Source organism: Meleagris gallopavo, chromosome 31 (genome assembly GCF_905368555.1).
Source record: "Meleagris gallopavo chromosome 31, MGAL_WU_HG_1.1, whole genome shotgun sequence".
NCBI lineage: Eukaryota > Metazoa > Chordata > Aves > Galliformes > Phasianidae > Meleagris > Meleagris gallopavo.
The window spans coordinates 345,837-363,465 of record NC_139434.1 but is presented as its reverse complement, the minus strand read 5'-3'; the positions used below and the strand labels follow the sequence as shown (position 1 = coordinate 363,465).

At 61.9% G+C, this 17,629-nt stretch overlaps 2 protein-coding genes across 6 annotated transcripts; both read right to left on the bottom strand.

Annotated features, from left to right (window-relative positions):
* Nucleotides 1-3: 3 nt before the first annotated feature.
* Nucleotides 4-2,960, bottom strand: MCRS1 (microspherule protein 1). Its single transcript, XM_010727049.3, has 13 exons — nt 2,638-2,960; nt 2,429-2,561; nt 1,970-2,128; nt 1,738-1,847; nt 1,559-1,667; nt 1,315-1,453; nt 1,153-1,228; nt 1,048-1,076; nt 849-941; nt 685-767; nt 519-606; nt 306-433; nt 4-224 (listed from the first exon to the last, which is right to left on the bottom strand). The coding sequence occupies exons 1-13, from the start codon at nt 2,943-2,945 to the stop codon at nt 138-140; spliced, it is 1,542 nt and encodes a 513-aa protein (XP_010725351.2). The 5' UTR covers nt 2,946-2,960; the 3' UTR covers nt 4-137.
* A 193-nt stretch (nt 2,961-3,153) lies between these two features.
* On the bottom strand, nt 3,154-15,964 carry ITGA7 (integrin subunit alpha 7). Of its 5 annotated transcripts, none has more exons than XM_085212169.1 (26): nt 15,581-15,961; nt 13,850-13,977; nt 13,650-13,729; nt 13,305-13,560; nt 12,561-12,692; nt 12,312-12,431; nt 11,013-11,220; nt 10,408-10,601; nt 10,231-10,319; nt 10,013-10,140; nt 9,664-9,759; nt 9,504-9,565; nt 9,250-9,419; nt 8,921-9,070; nt 8,736-8,848; nt 8,472-8,670; nt 7,300-7,383; nt 7,148-7,227; nt 6,995-7,072; nt 6,821-6,923; nt 6,544-6,720; nt 6,383-6,475; nt 5,776-5,889; nt 5,593-5,691; nt 5,392-5,517; nt 3,154-4,219 (listed from the first exon to the last, which is right to left on the bottom strand). In XM_085212169.1, the coding sequence occupies exons 1-26, from the start codon at nt 15,754-15,756 to the stop codon at nt 4,037-4,039; spliced, it is 3,438 nt and encodes a 1,145-aa protein (XP_085068295.1). In that variant the 5' UTR covers nt 15,757-15,961; the 3' UTR covers nt 3,154-4,036. The 5 variants fall into 5 exon arrangements, with proteins under 5 accessions (XP_085068295.1, XP_085068299.1, XP_085068297.1 ...); XM_085212170.1 differs by lacking the exon at nt 3,154-4,219 and adding an exon at nt 4,264-4,350 and having other exon boundaries at nt 15,581-15,964; XM_085212173.1 differs by lacking the exon at nt 12,561-12,692 and having other exon boundaries at nt 15,581-15,960.
* Between the last annotated feature and the right edge of the window lie 1,665 nt (nt 15,965-17,629).

The window sequence follows — 17,629 nt, the reverse complement described above, 5'->3', positions numbered from 1 at the left end:
GTGTGGGGGTAAAACACTTTATTTGCAGGCCCACAGGCTTGGGGCCGGGGGAGGGAGAAGCCCACCCCCCCTCCAGCTGAGGGGAGCCATCACTCCCTGTAAGGCTGGAGGGGATGTAGCAGAGCAGCCCCCTCTCCTCACTGCTGGGCCATCTTGGCCGCCTCCGTCTTGATGAGTGTGATCAGGTCCTGGTTGATGAGGAAGACGAAGCGGAGGCTGGCAATCTGTAGGTAAAGGTGGGAGGTGAGCAGGACTGGACACCTCCTATTGCCCTCAGACCCCTCACCCACCCCCCCAAAACTCACCTCCACCACAGAATTGTTGTTGAGCTTCCACTTGTTGCCACCAAGCACAGGTCGGCCATCGATGTAGATGGGGCGCCGGCCCTCGTTAGCGATGAAGAAGTCCCCATTGTTCTTCAGCTTGATGACACCTTAGGGGGGCAGTACAGGAGGGAGGGGAACACAGCTGCTGCTGTGCTCCTGAGTCCCCCAAAACAGCCCAGCCCTGCTCCCTACCCTGCTTGCGAGAGATCTTCCAGGCTGGTCCCTCCAGCGCCAGGTCCACATCAATCTGGTTGTCCTTCGTGGCTCTGCCCAGTGTGATCTGAAGAAAGGGGAGCATAAGAAGGCTGGGGGAGCTCACTGGGATGAGCAGAGCTCTGCTGGGGGGCCTCAGCCTCACCTCTCGAGAGCGCATGAGATACCGCACCATGCGGCCCCGCAGAACGGCCAGTGTCTGGCTGTCAAAGTCTGGAGAGTTCATGCCTGAGGGGAGAAGCAGAGAGGAGGGCAGATGGAAAGAAGGATAGATGGACTGTCAGACAGCCTCCCACACTCCACTCTCACCTGTGATGCTGTCAACTAACACCTGCCACTTGTGCAGCTCCTGCTCCAGCTGCCGGATTTCCCGTTTCTGGCGGCGGTCGGCCACAGTCAGCTCTGGAAAAAGGGGAAAGAAAAGAGTGAGAGGAGAACACACCCCCACCCCCCTGCCAAGTCAGACTGTGCAGATTCCACTGTGCAGTGGGGTGCAGGCTGAACTCACCATGCTCCAGCACATCATCCCGCACATCCCTGCAGAGAAGGAGAAGGATCAGAGAATACCATCTGGAGCACCCCGTGTTTCCCTCAGGGCTCCCCCAAACCTCACTTTAGCTTGCTGTCATCCAGCATGTCCTCAGCATCCGAGAAATTGAGCACTTGGTCCCCCTTGGGGAGCGGCTGCACTGGAAAGAGCAGGAGGGAAAGGAGTGCATGGGTGGGGACACACAGAGAGAGACACAGGAGGTATGGGGAGGGGAGCTGGGCTCACCGGTTTGGTCATCCAGAAGATAGTACTGCTTCATGAGCTGCCAGTGCAGCTGCAGGGCCTTGGCTGTCCTGGAAGGGTAGAAGACATCGGGGTGCTTGTGGAGAAGCTCCTGGAAGGTGTCGAGTGTGGGCTGGCTCATCTGCAGAGGGGACAAAGGACACATGGCACAGAGGATGCCCACGGAAAAGCAGATGCCAGCATGAAGCCCTACCTACCACAAGCCCTGGCCCCCTCAGGCTCTTACCGATCCCACCTTGTTCAGCAGCTGCTCCTCAGCTTTGCTGAACAGCACCTTGCTCTGGATGGCAGCGATGGCCTCAGGGTGCAGCTGGCGCATGGCCTGGCAGGCCAACCTGAGGGGAATGTGGCATGAGAACCACCTCTGAGGGCAGCTCTGCCCTCCAGCACCAGTCCCACACTCACTTGGAGATGATGGGGTCATAGAGCAGCGCGTACCAGCGCTCCTGGATCTCCCGCAGGTTGAAACGACAGCTGAACTTCACGCCCAGGTGCACAGATGTGAGGTCGTTGGTCTGGAAAAGCCCTCAGATGAAATAAAAGCTATGAATACCACCACAGCAAGAGCCCCCAGAGCACAGTGAGCCCTGGGGCCATGGGGGGGTTGGACCTGGGGCTGTGGGGTTGAGAGTCAGACCTGCAGCACAGCATTGATGAGCAGGAGGTCATCAGCAGGCTTCCAGCGGCCCAGATCCTTGGTCACCTGCAAGGGCTGTTTGCTCTTCTTCATCCGCTTGGCAAGGCTGGGGGCCGGGACGGGGCTGGGCACCACAGGGGTGGACACAGACTTTGAGACCTGGGGAGACAGTGAGGGGTGGGAGTGTCACCCCAAGGGGAAATGGAGTGACACCAAGGGAGAGGGTGGGGAGGGATCTCCCCGAGGGCAGTGGGGTTCCTGAGAAATGGAGAGGATCTCCTCCCTGAGGAACTGTAGGGTCCCCCTGACAGCGTCTCCTCCCCAAGGGGCAGTGAGGGGGCATCTCTCTGGGGAGCACTGGGGGTCTCTACTCTGAAAGGTGATGGAAGTCACCCCAAAGGGGCGGTGGGGTCCCTCAGAGCCCCCTGTCCCCCCCCCCCCAGCCTCCCCGTCCCTCACCTTCTTCTTCTCGCTGGAGGACGGCTCACTGCCCGAGCAGCGCCCCGGCTCCACGCCCCCCTTGGCCCGGCTGGAGGACTTGGCCAAGCTGCTCTCTACCAACTCATCGTCGAACTTCTTCCGCTTGATGAACCTGAGCCGAAGGAAGCAGCGATGGGCCCCGTGCCCCCAACTCCCACCCCACGCACCCCCACCCCCATCCCCCGTACCGTGAAGAGCTGCGGCGCTTCGGGACGGCTCCAGAAGCCTGGGCCGAGCCCCGTTTCGGCCCCGCCAGCGGCTCCTCGTCCTCGGAGCGACTCGCCGCGCCCGACGCCATCAGAGGAGCGCTCCGGAGGGGTCCTGCGCCCGTTACGGGACCCCCGTTGGGGACCTCAGCTTCCCTGGGCCCCACCGCGGCCTCACCATCCCCTCGACGGCGTCCGCCGGGAAGCCGCCATGGACAGCTACTTCCGGGCGCCACCGGAAGCGCCTCTGACGTCACTGAGTCTGCGACATCTCGTGCGCGCGGCGCCATCTTGGTTGAGGGTGGAGGTGCGCCCGATTCATTGCGGGTACGGGGGCGAACGGAGCCCACCGGAGGGCAGAGATGGGGATGAGGACAAGGAAAGGGGCGGGCAGGGACTGCCACCGTTGACCACGCACCCACCATCCCGCCCGCCCACGGAAATGTCCGCAGGGCCGCGCCCATCATGTCCGAGCTGCAAGAAACGAGGCTGGCACCGTGGGGGCTTCTCCTTTTATTGGGAAGAGCGGCACTTGCGTGGGGGGTGAGGTGTCCCTGTGGGGCTGAGCCACTGCCGTGGGGCTGGGCTGTCCCTAGGGGGGCACAGGCAGCAGTTTAGGGCTGAGGAGCCCCTGGGGGATTCGGCAACACCATAGGGATGTGCCAGCCCAATAGGGCAGAGCCATGCCCCTGGTCCTGGGGGGTTGAGCGGTCCCTATAGGGCACAGCTGTCCTTTGGGGGACAATCTGTCCCTTTAGGGACAAGCCAGCCCTGTGTGGCCATGCCAGCAACTTGGGAGACAAGCCCTGTACCGTGGAGCTGAACTGACCCTTTAGGAGCCATCACTTTGGGTTAAAGCCATGCTCGTAGGATGGGGCCGTACCTACAGGGCTGAGCTGTGTCTGTACCCTTTGAGGAAAAGCCATCGCTTTGGAGAAATGTCATCCCCTTGGGGACATGCCCTGTTCAATGGAGCTGAGCTGGCCCTCTGTGACAAGCCACCACTTTGGTGCAGAGCCATGCTTATAGGGCAGGGCCATCCCTTAGGGCTGAGTTGTCCTTGTGCCCTTTGGGGACAAGCCAGTCCCTTGGGGCAGAGCCATTCCCATACAATGGGGTTGACTCTGTAGAGCTGAGCTGTAGGGCTGTGCCATCCCTTTGGGGACGAGCCATGCCCTGGGGCTGAGCTGTCCCTGTGGCCCTGTCCCATTGCAAGCAATTCTGAGTGTGCCCGGCCAGGGCGGGCATGCACAGCAACACGTATGTGTGCATCCCCAAATGTCACCAGAGAGTCCTTCCTCAGGGCATGGCCAGCAGCAGAGGGGGGGTCCCGCATGCAGCAGCCCCCTGCGGTCCAGCAGCATGATAGGTGTCCCTGGGGTTATGCTGAGCTGGGGGTGACGTGCCCATCGCTGGGCTCGCTCCAGTTCACAGCCCACTCCTTCCTCTGGATGGTGCCCATCTTCTCCTCGCGGAACTGCTGCCTCTCCTCCCGTGGGATCTTCACAGCATGGTACTGTGGCACGGCCGGCGGCACGTAGCGTGCCCGGCGGAAGAAGCCCAGCTGCGGGGAGCAGCGGGTCAGCACCACGGGGATGGCATCGGGGCCACAGCTTGGCCTTATCAGGCAGCACACGGCCAGCTGGGTTTGGGTATGGGCTCCATCTGCCCACAGCTTTGTGCCCACCAGTCCCTCTGTGGCACAGGGCAGGCGCTTTACACTAGTGCTGCACCAGCCCTTGCACGTCCAAGTGCTGGTGCTGCAAATCCTTGCACATCCTGGCTAGGCATTGCAAACTCTGGTACAACCGTGCACCACACACTGCAAACCCTCACACATCCTGCTGCCCTGAGTCTGCAGACCCTCCTCCATCCACCCCGTGGCTGCAAACTTCGGCACAGCCATGCACCAGCACTGCAAATCCTCACACATCCCGCTGCCCTGAGTCTGCAGACCCTCCTCCATCCACCCTGACGCTGCAAACTTCGGCACAACCACACACTGGCACTGCAAACCCTCACCCACCCATGCACCAGCACTGCAAAACCCTGCACAACCACACAGCAAACCCTTGCACAACAACACAGCAGCAACAAAAACCTGCTACCCCAACGCTGAAACCCCTCCTCTTCCCACCCTACTGCTGCAAACCCTTGCACAACTGCAAGCAGAGCCTGCAAGCCCTTGTCGTTCCGCCTGGGCACACTGCATGCCCTCACACCAGCGTGCAGGAGGCAGCACACCCATGCACACCCATGCTGGTTGCTGGCAGCCCGGGGTGGGAGCAGCCCCGTGTTACCGCTGGCCCTGCAATGCCTGTTTGTCCACCTCTGAGGGCTGCAGCCCCCGACGTGCCCGGTAATAATTAGCAGTGTAGCGGGAGGTTGGGCTGCTCCGCTTGAAGAAGCCGCACTGGGGAGGGAAGTGAGAAGGTGAGGAAGGGCACGGCCAGCTGGGGGGGAACAGCACGGCATGGCACCACGTGGCATGGCACCACAGTGATCCTACAGCGTGGCACAGCACTGCGTGACACAACGTGGCACGGCATGGCACTGTAGTGGGCCAAAAGCATGGCATGACATGGCATGGCAAAACGGGGATGGCACAGCATGGCACAACCGGACACTGCATGGCACAGCGTGGCCAAAATAGCAGAGCATAGCTCAGGTCAGGTGGCACAACATGGCACAGACAGCCAGGGAGGGGACATATCCTGACCTCACCCCATCGCTCACCTTCCAGAGGATGAAGATCAGCAGTGCCAGGACCAGGATTCCGGCCAGCACAGCCAGCAGGATGACCCACCAGGGCACACCGCCAGCCACAGCCACGCCGGGGTCCAGGTAGATGGTGACAGGGATCTGGTGATGGCAGCACCGGTCAGAGGGCTGCAGGGAGGGGGTAGGGAAACAGAAATGGGGGGCACAGGGCCAGACCTGCGTGGAAGCATCCTTCAGCACCAGGTTCTTGATGGAAGAGGTCACCGAGACGCTGGCGCGCACAATCAGCTCCACCGAGGTGACGGCCAGGTATTCCTGCAGCAATGGGGCATGGGATGGGGCATGGGATGGGGTGAACCCCTGCATGCCCCCAGAGATTCATCCCTGTCTCTGTCCTACCTCCAGGAAGGTGCTGTTCCAGAGCCGCCCGCGTGCAGTCAGCACAGCAGCGCGCTCGAAGCTGTAGAGTGGGCAGCGAAATGCCATGCAGCGTGCAGTGCCCTGGGCACAGTCCTGTGGGATGGAGGGGGGTGGGGGGGTCATGATATGGCTGTACACTGCAGGAGTCGGAGCACCCCAGGGATGGAAAAAAAACCCAGAGATGGGCGAATCCCAACAATGGGAGCAGCCCGGGAAAGCGAACATCCCAGGAATGAGAAAATCCCAAAAGTGAGAGCATGCCAAGGATGGAAATATCCAAGAGTGGGAGAATCCCAGCAATGGGAGCAGCTTAGGAATGGCAGCACCCCAGGGATGGAAAAAATCCAAGAGTGAGAGTGTAACAGGGATAGAAATATCCCAAGAGTGGGAAAAGAGTGGGAACCCAATCCTAGGAATGGAGATCCCACAGCAGTAGGAGCACCCCAGTGATAGGAGCACCCCGGGATGGGAAAACTTCAGGGATGGGAACATCCCAAGAGTGGGAGAATCCCAGCAGTGCTCCCAGAGATGGGAGCACCTTAGGAAGGGAGCACCCCGGGGATGGCAGCACTGAAGCCCCACTCACCAGTGTGACGTTCCTCCTCCTTTCAGCGGGCGCTGGCACCCACCAGGACTCCACGGCAGGCTCCTCGGTGACCTCAGCCTCTCCCGGTGGCTCCTGGATGATAAAGCATGGGTTGGGCTGCCTCCCACCCCCATCCCCACCACCCTCACTCCCCCATATACCAACGCCAGGCGCAGGGGATTGGCAGCAGGGCTGCACACTGTCTGCAATCCCGGTGCAGCCAGCAGCTCCAGCTGCAGCGGGTAAAGCAGCCACTTCCCATTGCTGAGCTCGTGTGGCCACAGCAGGTTGAGGAAGGCTGAGCCTAACGTCTTCAGCGACGGGCCCCGGTTGGACACCTGTAGGGTGATGCATTAGCAGGGGATCCACGGGGTTGCGATCCCCTAACCCCATAAGATGCTCATATGGGGCTGAGCCCCCCCAGCGCACCCCACTCACCGTCACCTCGAAGAGCACAGCGCTGCCCACCTGGCTCTCGCGCCGCACCGCGCTCTCACCCCGCACTGTCCCCCCAAAGAAGAGCCGGGGAGGCACCGCCACGCTGCGGGGACAGCAGGGTCAATGCAGCCCTGGGAGGGGGGGGATTGCAGCCCCCACCCCATTTCCACTCACCCCGTCACCGAGAGGGGCAGCTCGATGACCACACGCGCCCGGGCCACCACGGGCTCCAGGGTTGGCTGCTCGCTGATCCTGGAGACAACAAAGGAGTTGGGGTGGGGGGCATCGCAGAGCCTCTCAACCCCTCCCCCCCCCAGTGCGGCTCACGTGGACAGGGCCAGCTCCACTGCCAGGTCGGTGGTCTGCAGGGTGATGCCCAGAGTGCTGAGGATAAGGTAGAAGCGCACCTGGAGGATGCAGGGTGAAGGTTGGGGTTGAAGCTGGGGGGGTTGGACGGAGGTTTTGGGGGGTGCACTCACCTGGGCTCCACGTTTCATGGGGTTCCCCAGCTCACACTCCACCTGCGAGCCGTTCTGGTTGGCAAGGCACACCACCGGCTTGTCCTGGGGGCAGGGAGCCATCTCAAACTCCAGTACCCCAGAGACCCCTGGAACCAGCCCCATCCCAGAGCCTAAGCGGCCCCAGAATCCTTGAAACCTGCCCTGCCCTGAAGCCCAGCAAACCCTGAGCCCACAAGGAACAAGCTCATCCCAAACCCCAGCATCCCTGGGATACCCAGAACCAGCCCCATCCCCACCCCAAATTTCTGCACCTGAAAACCAGCCCTGTCCCAAAATCCAGCATCCTTGAGACTCCTAGGACCAACCCTATCCCAAAACCAGAACCACAGAACCCAGAGACCAGCCCTGTCCCAAATCCCAGTATCTCCAAGACCTGTGGTACCAACCTCATACCAAACTCAGCAACCTCCGAAACCCAAGAACCCAGAACCTCCCCCCCCCAACACCCTCCAGAACCAGCTCCACCACAAACCCCAGCACTCTGGAACCCTCAGGAAAAAAACAGCATCCCTGGGACCCCTTGGTCCAGCCCCATTCCATACACTAGCACCCCAAGAACCGGCCCCATCATAAAACCCAGCATGCCTGAGATCCCCAGGATCAACCCCATCCCAAATCCTAGCAGATCTCCCAGAATTCCTGCAAGCAGCTCTATCCAAACCCCAGCATCTCTGGGACCCCCAGAACCAACCCTATCTCAAACATGTGCACCCCAGAATTAGCTCTGTCCCAAATTCCAGCATCCCTGAGACCCCTGAAACCAGTCCATTCCTAAACCCAGCACTCCCAGCACCCCCAGAACCAGCCCTATCTCAAAACCCAGCACCCCCAGAACCAGCCCTATCTCAAAACACAGCATCTCCAGAACCAGCCCCATCTCCAAATACAACACTCCCAGAAACAGCCCCATCCCAAAACCCAGTACCCCCAGCATTATTGCCCCATCCCCAAACCAAGGACCTCCAGAACCAGCCCCATCGCTCAACCCAGCATCCCTAGAACCAGCCCCATCCCTGTACCCTCCACCCTCCCACCCATCCACAGCCCTGCATCCACCCCAACCCCTCACACCCCAGGATCACCCCCACCCCTCCACACCCCCAGACCCCACTCCTCTCCCCATCCCACACCGGTGCTGTGCGGCCATCGTAGGGTCGCACGGCGGAGTAGGGCAGCTCCTGGGGGAAGCGGGCAGTGAGCACAGCCTCGTGGGCATCGTCCCCATCCCGCTGCGGCTCCGTGGGGTCCGAGGGCATGTTGGTGACATGGATCTCCAGGGCCACGTCCTTCTGGTCGCTCATGGCGAAGATAGCGGTGCCATCCGCACCCCTGTGACAGCCCCTGTGAGCTCCCCGTGCTGGGTGGGATGGGGACAGTGTGGGGACAACGCTCACTTGGGTAGGGGCAGGAAATCAGCATCTCCCAGGCGGCTGCAGAACTGGAAGCGCAGCTGCAGGTTGCTCTGGCAGATCTTGTCATCCCCGCAGCCCTGCTTCAGGAAGTGCACCTGCAAAGGGAAAAGCGTAGGATGGAACACCTGGAGCTGGCCCCATAGCCGGCCCTACAGCCGGCCCCTCACCTCTGTGCGGTGGCTGCTGGGTTGCTGTGGGCTGAGCACAGGGGGCAGGGGGGGCAGGGTGGCACTTCGGCTGCGCCGTGGTGTCCCAGCCCCCTGGATGCCATAGGCAAGGGTGACGGTGATGGGGCGCAATTTGTCACGGATGCTGTCCTGCAGAGCAAGCAAAGGTGAGGAGGGATGCAGGATGGGGATGGGGGTGAGTATGGAGATGGAGACAGGATGGGAATGGGAACAGGGATAGGGATGGGACAATGGGGATGTGGATAGGATGGGGATAAGGGCAAGGATAAGAGTGGGGCAAGGTGGGAATGGGGATAACAGGCACTCACCTGGAGCTGGAAGGTGGCAGTGGTGCAGGTGCGTGCGTGCTGCCGGGGCAGCTCCACGGTGTGGGAGAACTGGTGCTCAGGATCCGAGGGCCGACGGCCCAGGAAGGTGACACGGGGGGGGTGACCCAACCGTCGGCGCTCCGTGTCGGCATCAAACACGTATTCCAGCACTGGTGGGAGATGGATGGGGCCGTGTTGGGGTTCCCCCTCCCCAACCCAGGGACCCCCGTCCCCTGTTCCGCATGTGCGCTCACCCAGGGGGGGGCTGTAGCTGGCGGGGGTGGCCGTGTAGCTGAAGCATGCTTGGACATCCACGCTGTGGGGATATGGGGCAGAGGGAAGGTGGGGGGGTGAGCTGAGGCAGCGCTGACCCCTCCAGCTGCAATGTGGGGCTGAGGGTTGGGCGGCACACACCAGATGCCCTCCTGGTGCTGGCAGTTGCTCTGCTCCAGGTCGATGTTGGCAGGGAGCAGGGAGACGTTCCGGGAGATGTAGACCACTGGACGGGCTCTGTGGGGGGAGCATAGGGTGCTGGGTGGGAGGCAGACCCCTGGTCACAGCCTCGGCACCTACACCCTACAACTGGGGACCCCTGGCTGCAACTGGGGACCTCTGGGTCAGGGAGTGCACCGGGGGAGGGGGGATGATGGGACCTTGGGGTGGGGGATGCTTGGGGACGGGGGTCGGGTTAGAGTTAGAGTGAGGAGATGCTCAGGGATGGGGACGCCCTGTTTGGGGGCAGGTGTCCACAGTGGGCACTCACCTGTACAGCACCACAGTGTCAGACAGGGAGCCAACGAGCAGGTCGGGGTAGAGGTTCCCATCCACATCAACCCCCCCAGAGAGCGCGTACCCAAAAGTTGTCACCCCAACACCTTCCCCATCCAGCACCTGGGGATGGAGGACAGCCGTGACACTGGGAACAGTGGGGAGCAATGGGTGACACCCCAATCCCCCCCCCTCCCACCTCATACCACTCACCTGAGCCGGTTTCACCACGATGCCCAACTTGCTGCCATGGTAGATGTACACCTTGCCAGCACCATCAAACGGGGCTCCCACAGCCAGGTCTGGGAGGGCAGGAGCAGTGAAGGGAGGGCACAGCAGCACAAAGTGGGACACCAGAGCCCTCCCTCCCTCCTTTCCCCAGCCCCTCACCCTCAAAGCCATCCAGATTGAGGTCGCCAGCGGAGCCCAGGGCGATGCCAAACATGGAGCCATGGGTGCCGGTGAGGCGCAGGGGGGTGGCAGCATCCCAGTGCCCCGCAGGGTTGATGTAGACATAGGCAGCCCCCCCAATCTCAGCCTTGCGCTCAAAGAAGTGGGGGGCCCCCACCACCAAGTCCATCCAGCTGCGGGCACGGTGCGTGCATCACTCTCTGGGACCACCCTTGGGTGGCACCAGTGTACCGTGGCACTGCGGCACCAAAGCACTGTGGCACCACAGCACCATGGCATCAAAGCAGCATGGCACAGCAGCACCGAATCACCACGGCATCAAGGCAGCAAGGCACCGTGTTACCAAGACACCACAGCACTGACTTATCATGGCACCGACACACCATGGCACCATTACACCGGGGCATCAAGGCACCAAGACACCATGGAACCAACACACTTTGGCATCGAGGTACATTGGTACCAAAGCAATGTGGCACCGCAGTGCTATGGCACCAAGACAACATGGCAACAAAGCACCATGGCACCAAGGCGCTGTGGCACGGAGACCCCATGGTGCCACGGCACCATGGCACCGCACTCACCCATCACTGTTGAGGTCCAGCACTGCCAGTGCGTAGCCAAAGGCAGATGTGAGCTGCTCTCCAGGCAGCACAGCCTCGGGCACCAGGCGGTGTGCGCTGTCACGGCGCAGGATGACCACAGCACCCGTGTGGTTGGCACGTGGTGCCCCACTGACAAAGCTCAGCTCCCGGCGCCGCGTCAGCCCTGCACCCGAATCCACTGAGAATCCTATGGGTTAATGGGGTGGGAGAGAGGTCAGTGCCCACCCCACCCCCATAGCCCCCCCAACCCCGTGCCTCCCATCCGTCCATCTGTCCGTCTCTCTCTCTCTGCTCAGCCTGCCAGCTGTGAGGTCTGCCCGAGGTGGGGTCTGCCCTGGTGTTTGGATGGGTGAAAATGGGGATGGGGGCCTCACTTGTGCCTCAGTTTCCCTGCTCTGTGCTCCTTGCATTTTAGGGGGTGGGGGTCCATCTCCAGTTCTGGCATAGGGAAAGCAGGGGTGAGTGAGGTATTGCCCCCTCCCCACATGGCCAGAAGGGAAGATTTGGGGGATGGAGCTGCTAGACCCAGAGCGCCCATCTCACCCTCCCCAGCTGCAGCTGCAGAGCCCCCAGCAGAATCCCCGCATTCCCCATCAGCAGCAGCAGTGCCTGATCCCCCCAGCAGCACAGCCCAGCTCTTGCCCAGCCCCCTCCCCAGCTCCCTGAGCCTCCAGCAGGATGCACCCCACATGCAGAAATATCACAGAAGGGGAAAGCACAGAGACCTGGGCTGTGGGGGGGGCACGCCAGGCTTAGTACACAGCTGGGACCCCAGGTACTCCCCCCCCTCCCCAGGGCAACCTCAACCCCGAACCTGGCAGTGCCCCCAGCACAGCAGTGGGACATGGAAGGGTCATGAACAGCCACAGGGACAGAGATGGGGACAAGGAGAACCAACTCGGGGGGGGGCACGGGGGGGACGGGGCACAGGCACAAAATGGACCCAATGTTTCCAAGCATGAAGTGTGGCATGGGGTGGTACAACAGCAATGCGTGTGCATGGTGGGGTGTGCAAGGGGCTGGGAGTGCACGAGATGTGCTCTGTGCATGCATGTGGATGAGGTGCATGCAGAGCAAGAAGCGTGCAAAGAGGTGTGTGTGTACCCGAGTGTGCACAAATGTGCACGCACGCTTGGGGCTGCAGCTCCGCTCCACTCTGCTCTGCACAGACACAGGGAGGGAGGAGACGGGGACACAGACACACACAAACACACACACACGGGGCTGTGGGGTGGCACACGGGGACGCGGCGTGCTTGGCACTGCCACGCGTACGAACCCAGGTAGCTATTCTGGGGCACATCGCCCGCTGCGCCGGGCACCTTCTCGTTGGGGTCTGGGCTTTTGTACACCAGCTGGTCGGGATCTGAGCTATCAATGTTTGTCACAAACAACAAACCTGCACCCACGTCGGGGCCGAGAGAGAAAGAGAGAGGGCATCAGTGGGGGCATGAGATGGGGCAGGCTGGAGCCGGGCAGGGGGGACTTGGGGGTCCCCACACCGCACCGGGCTCCGCCATGCCCGTACCGAAGTAGCTGTTGGCGGGCACGGGGATGAGCGAGGGGTCCTGGTCCTTCTCGCCCCCAGCTTCATAGGGGCCGTCGTCGTAGCGCAGGAGATCGAGGGAGCTCTGGTTTAGCAGCTCCACACGCATGTTCCCTGCGGAGCCGAGGAGGGGTCAGAGGGGTACAGGGGGACCCTCCCGAGGAGCGCACACGGGCTAAGGGTGCACAGAGAGGTGCACGTGGGGTGTGGGAGATGCCCCTGCGTGGGCACCCCGATGCACAGATACACAGACACAGCCATGCATGGACACACAGACACAGCCCTGTGAGCTCACACAGCGTGCACACACCTCTGTGCTCACACACAGCATGAGCGTGCATCTCTGTGTGCATGCACTTACCCACGTGCACGCAGCCGTGCTCACAAAGCACACACACACACCTTTGCTCACACACACAGTATGAATGCATGTGCACCTTTGCCTGCATGCACAACACACATGCACACACCCACGTGCACACACCCATGCCCACGTTGTCTGCACGCAGCTCCTTACCTCCATGCTCACACGCACAGCATGAATGCGTGTGCATCTTCCCATGCACGCACACACACCCAAGCAGCCATGTGCACACAGCAGGCAGCTCACACACACTCAGAGCACACTTGTGCACACAGGGCACTTTCGTGCACTCACATGCTCGTTCCCACTATCCATGCTTGTGCACACCCCCCCTCTTGCACACCCATCCACCCCACACCCACCTTTCCAATTATAGGTGCCAGGCGCCCCAAAGAGGACGTAGTGCTGATCGGGGCTGAATGCTGCAGCCAAGCCCTGCTGGCAGAACCCAAAGCGGTCGTGGCCCTGCGGCCTCCCTTCGCAGAACTTCCACTCTCCACCATCCAGCTCGTCGTGCACCCTGAGGTCCTGGCTCAGCACGAAGCAGCGCCCGATCACATCCCTCGTCTCCAGCGGCTGCTGCACGCGGTTCCGAGCTTCGTACCGATGGGCACAGGTCTGGGTTTGAGCACTGCGGGGTCAGCATCGTGCAGCTCCAGGACCCCCCTTTCCCCTTCTCTCCCCGCAGTGCTCCCCCTCATGCTCACCACGATCTTGCCACCGGCGCCCTGGCTCTTCACGCTCACCCCCAGCCACTGGTTCTCTTTGCTCTCTCTTTGCAGATCCACTTGTTGAAGGGGACACATGGGCAGCATCACTCCTGTGCCCTCCCCCACCCCCACCCCCTCTTTAGACCCACTGCCCCACGCAGTAGGGGTACGAGCCCCAACTGGTATATCCCCCTCACCTCCCTCGTCAATGGGCACCCGCCAGCAGTCGGAGGGCTCGGGGGTCAGCGGGCAAGCAAAGAGACCCCCCGTCCTGTTGGCCGCTTGGCTGGGCAGCGCCGGCGCTTGCGGGGCTCCCACCAGCAGCCTGCAGGGATGGGAAACCCCATTTCAGGGCAAGGGAACCCCCCCTCCAGGATCACTGCCATGCACAAGTGTGTGAATTGCACGCACGCTGCCGGCGTTGCACATTCAGACCTCCTCTTTGCACCCTCCCCATTGACCTGCCACCCCCTCACAGCTGTCCCTGGGCCCCCACACTGATCTAAAGGTGGAGGGAGGGGCATTCTGGCCAGGCTGCACCATGCATGCATGCCCAGCTTGATGCCAGCCCAGCAGAGCTGCTGTGATCATAGCATGGCAGTGCCCAGACCTCAGCACATCCCATCCCCCAACCTGACCCCCCTGCAGCCCCACCAGGTCCCCTGAGGACAATGCTGGGACGTGTCTCACTGTACCCATAGGAGCACAGCAGTGGCAGAACCCCGTGGCCCTGGGGCACCCAGGCACCCCCATGCCTCTCCCTGGAGACCAGTGGCCTCGAGACACAAGGGAGCCCCAGGAGAGCTGAGCTGGTAAAAATAAACTGGAATTCACTCAAAATAACTCAGCGGCAACATGTCCAAAAAAGGAGGGAGGCAGAAAGAGACATGGGAGCGGCCCCCAGCACCAGGCAGTGCCCAGGGTGCCCAGGCCAAGGAACCAACTAAGGAGGCTGAGCACAGCCCCAAGGGGGGTTGGCATGGGGGTGGACGAGGGTGCTGGTGCCACGTGCCCGGTGCTGTGCCTCATTCCTGGTGCTGGTGCCATATTCAGTGCTCAGCACCAAGCTCAGTGCCATGCTCAGTGCCCGGTGCCATGCCCAGTGCAGGCACCATGCCCAATGCTGTGCTCAGTGCCACGCTCAGTGCTCGGTGCCGTGCTGCAGTCTCCGTGCTGGTGCTGTGTCCGATGCTGTTCCTGATGCTGGTGCCACGCCTGGTGCTATGCCTGCTTCCATGCCTGCTTCCCATCCCACTGCCATGCTCAGTGGTCGATGCCATGCCCAGTTCTCGGTGCTGGTGCTGTGCCCGGTGCTCCTGCCATGCTCATACTGCACACGGTGCCATGTTTGGTGCCATGCTCAGTGCCCGCTTCCTGGTGCCGGTGCTGTGCCCGGTGCTGTGCTCAGTTCCCGGCGCCGTGCTCAGTTCCCGGCACACAACCCGACGCCAGCAGCTCTCCAAGCACCTGCCCAAGAACTCCGCTACCGGGAGCGAAAATAACCCCGGGGCGGGCGCCAGGAATGCGGAGAGGCGGCAGCAGAGCCGGGCGGATTGGGGCGGCGGTGACACCGCGCCGGAGCCACAGCAGGGGCGCTCCGGGTTCGGGCAGCGTGCGGGACCCCGAGGTGCGGGATCCCGAGGTGCGGGACCGCACGGCTGAGGGACACCATGGTGTGGGACCCCACGGCTGTAGCTCCGTGCCCCCCCCGTCCCACCCCACCCTTGGTGCCGGCGGCTCCCGTGGCACGCGGGTGGGCGTTGGGCATCTCCGCGCCGGGCACTGCGCGCGGGCGATGGGGCGGGGAGGCAAACTGCTGAGATCACCTTCGGTTCCCCACAAAGCCCCAAATCCCACCCCTCCTCCCCATCTCCGCACAGCGCTCCCCGTTAATAACCCGGGGAGGGGGAGAAGGGGGTCCCGCTCACCAGCTGGCCGGCTCGGGGCTGAGCTGCCGGTGTAAAGCCACCGAGAAACCGAAGAGGCTGCCCCGGGTTCCGTCCTTCAGCAGAGTGTTGGCAGCGTCCAAGTTGAAAGCTGCGGTGCCCATCAGCAGCAGGCAGAGCCACGGCACGAACAGCCCCGGGAGGGACAGCCCCGCCATGCCCGCACCGCACCGCACCGCTCCTCTGCGGTCCGCCCACCGCCCTCGCGGTCCCGGCTAAGCACAGCCCCCCCCTCCCGGGGACACGGGGCGGTGACACAGCACGGGGGGTGGGGGTGGAAGGAAACACACATCGGTGACAGTGACACAGAGCTGTGACACCGCACGGGGACACCGCGCTGCGCTCTGACCGCGCCCGGCGCTCCTCAGCCGCTGCAGTGATTGCGCTCTGTGCCAGGGCGCTGCGCTGTGCCTTGCATCCCACACGGCACTGCATCCCCCCCCCCCCCACACACCCCCGTGCCATACTGCGCGGCCAGAGCCACGAGGGGACACCCAGCACCCCCAAAACAACGTTCCAACGTCACCCGAGAGTGTCAACCCCACGCCCACAGTGACACCCTGGGACCCCCCCACACACCCTGAGAGGTGCAGGAATGCCACCCACTCTGGGGTCCCAGGGCTGAGCAGCCCCCCGCCCCAACCAGAAAGAGTGTGGGGGATTGGGGGACACACACACACACACTCATATTTTCCAGCTCTGCTATTTTTAACTGCTCTCCAAAGGCCCGTGGAGCTATTTGGGAGCTGGCAGGGTGCTCCGGCCGTGTGAATGTGCCTGACCTCCTCCTCCTCCTCGCTACAGCATTGGGGAGGAGGGTGGGAGAAGCAGGCTCCAGGCCCCCAGCTAAACCTCCACTTCCTGGCCCCTCCAAATCCCACTGTGACAGCATGGCCACCGTGGGAAACAGCCACGGTGTCCTGGAGGAGAAGAGAATGGGGACATCTGTGGGAACAAGGATGGGAACGGGGATGGGAATGGGAAGGGGGAACAGGAAGGGGGAACAGGGACGTGAATAGTAAAAGGGAGGGGAGTGGAAATGGGGACACTAATAGGAACAGGGATGGGAAAGGGAATGGGGATGGGAAGGGGAACGTGAACAGGGATAAAGATGTGGAATGGAAGGAGAACGGGGATAGGAACAAGAATGGGGACGGGGATGGGAACAAGAGTAGGAAGGGAAATGCAAATACAGATGGGAATGGGAACGGAGATAAGGATGGGAAGGGAAAGGGCTCAGCTCCTGGCACCGATTTTATCAATTTTCTTTCCACTGTGAGGACGAAGCTGAGACGCAGCCCACATCCAGAGCCAGGGTGGGGCAGCAGCTGCACCCCCCCACGTCCCCCGGCTCATTCCTGGGGAAGGACGGGCAGGGCTGGGCTGAGCCCTCGTTAACCTGGTGCTCAATGGCCAAGTGTGTCCCATTATAGCCAAGCCTATCCCACAGCAGCCAAGCCCAACCCATAACGGGCCCCAGTAAGGCCCCAATGGTTCCCTATAGTCCCACCCATGCATCAATGGATCCCTATAAGCACCTGCCCCCCCCCCGCCAACAAGCCCCTATGGCTCCTGCATCCCCTTCACCTCTACAGCTCTCTCATACCCCAACCCAGACCCCTGTAGGCTCTTTGGGCCCCCATAGCTTCCCCCTATAGCCATCCTATAAAATCCCTATTGCTCCCCCAGACTCCTATAGGCTCCTTGTGCCCACACGGTGCTCTCAGACCCCTATAGCTACCGTATGGCCCCTACAGCTTCCCTCAGACCACTATATCTCCCCTAGTGCCGCTATACCCTTCCCTTTAAGCTCCCTGAAGCCCTATAGGTTCCCCCCCAAACCCTCTATCTCTCCCTATAGCCCCCCATACCCATTCTATGGACCCTATGGCTTCCCTCAGCAGCTCTATAGCTCCCATATAGGCTCCCTAGATCTCCGTAACTATCCCAAGACCCCCATAGCCATCCTATAGCTTCGCTCAGACCACATCTCCCCTATTTCCTCTATACCTTCCCTTATAAGCTCCCTGA

Excerpts from the sequence above, each read along its gene's own strand:
- MCRS1 (XM_010727049.3), bottom strand. The coding sequence starts at position 2,945 with ATGGCGCCGCGCGCACGAGATGTCGCAGACTCAGTGACGTCAGAGGCG. Across the intron at positions 2,562-2,637 it reads AAGCGCCGCAGCTCTTCACG|GTTCATCAAGCGGAAGAAGT; the intron begins GTACGGGGGATG and ends CCTTCGGCTCAG. Across the intron at positions 1,848-1,969 it reads TCATCAATGCTGTGCTGCAG|ACCAACGACCTCACATCTGT; the intron begins GTCTGACTCTCA and ends GGGCTTTTCCAG.
- ITGA7 (XM_085212169.1), bottom strand. The coding sequence starts at position 15,756 with ATGGCGGGGCTGTCCCTCCCGGGGCTGTTCGTGCCGTGGCTCTGCCTG. Across the intron at positions 7,073-7,147 it reads GTGGAGCTGGCCCTGTCCAC|GATCAGCGAGCAGCCAACCC; the intron begins GTGAGCCGCACT and ends TGTTGTCTCCAG. Across the intron at positions 6,721-6,820 it reads CTGTGCTCTTCGAGGTGACG|GTGTCCAACCGGGGCCCGTC; the intron begins GTGAGTGGGGTG and ends ATCACCCTACAG.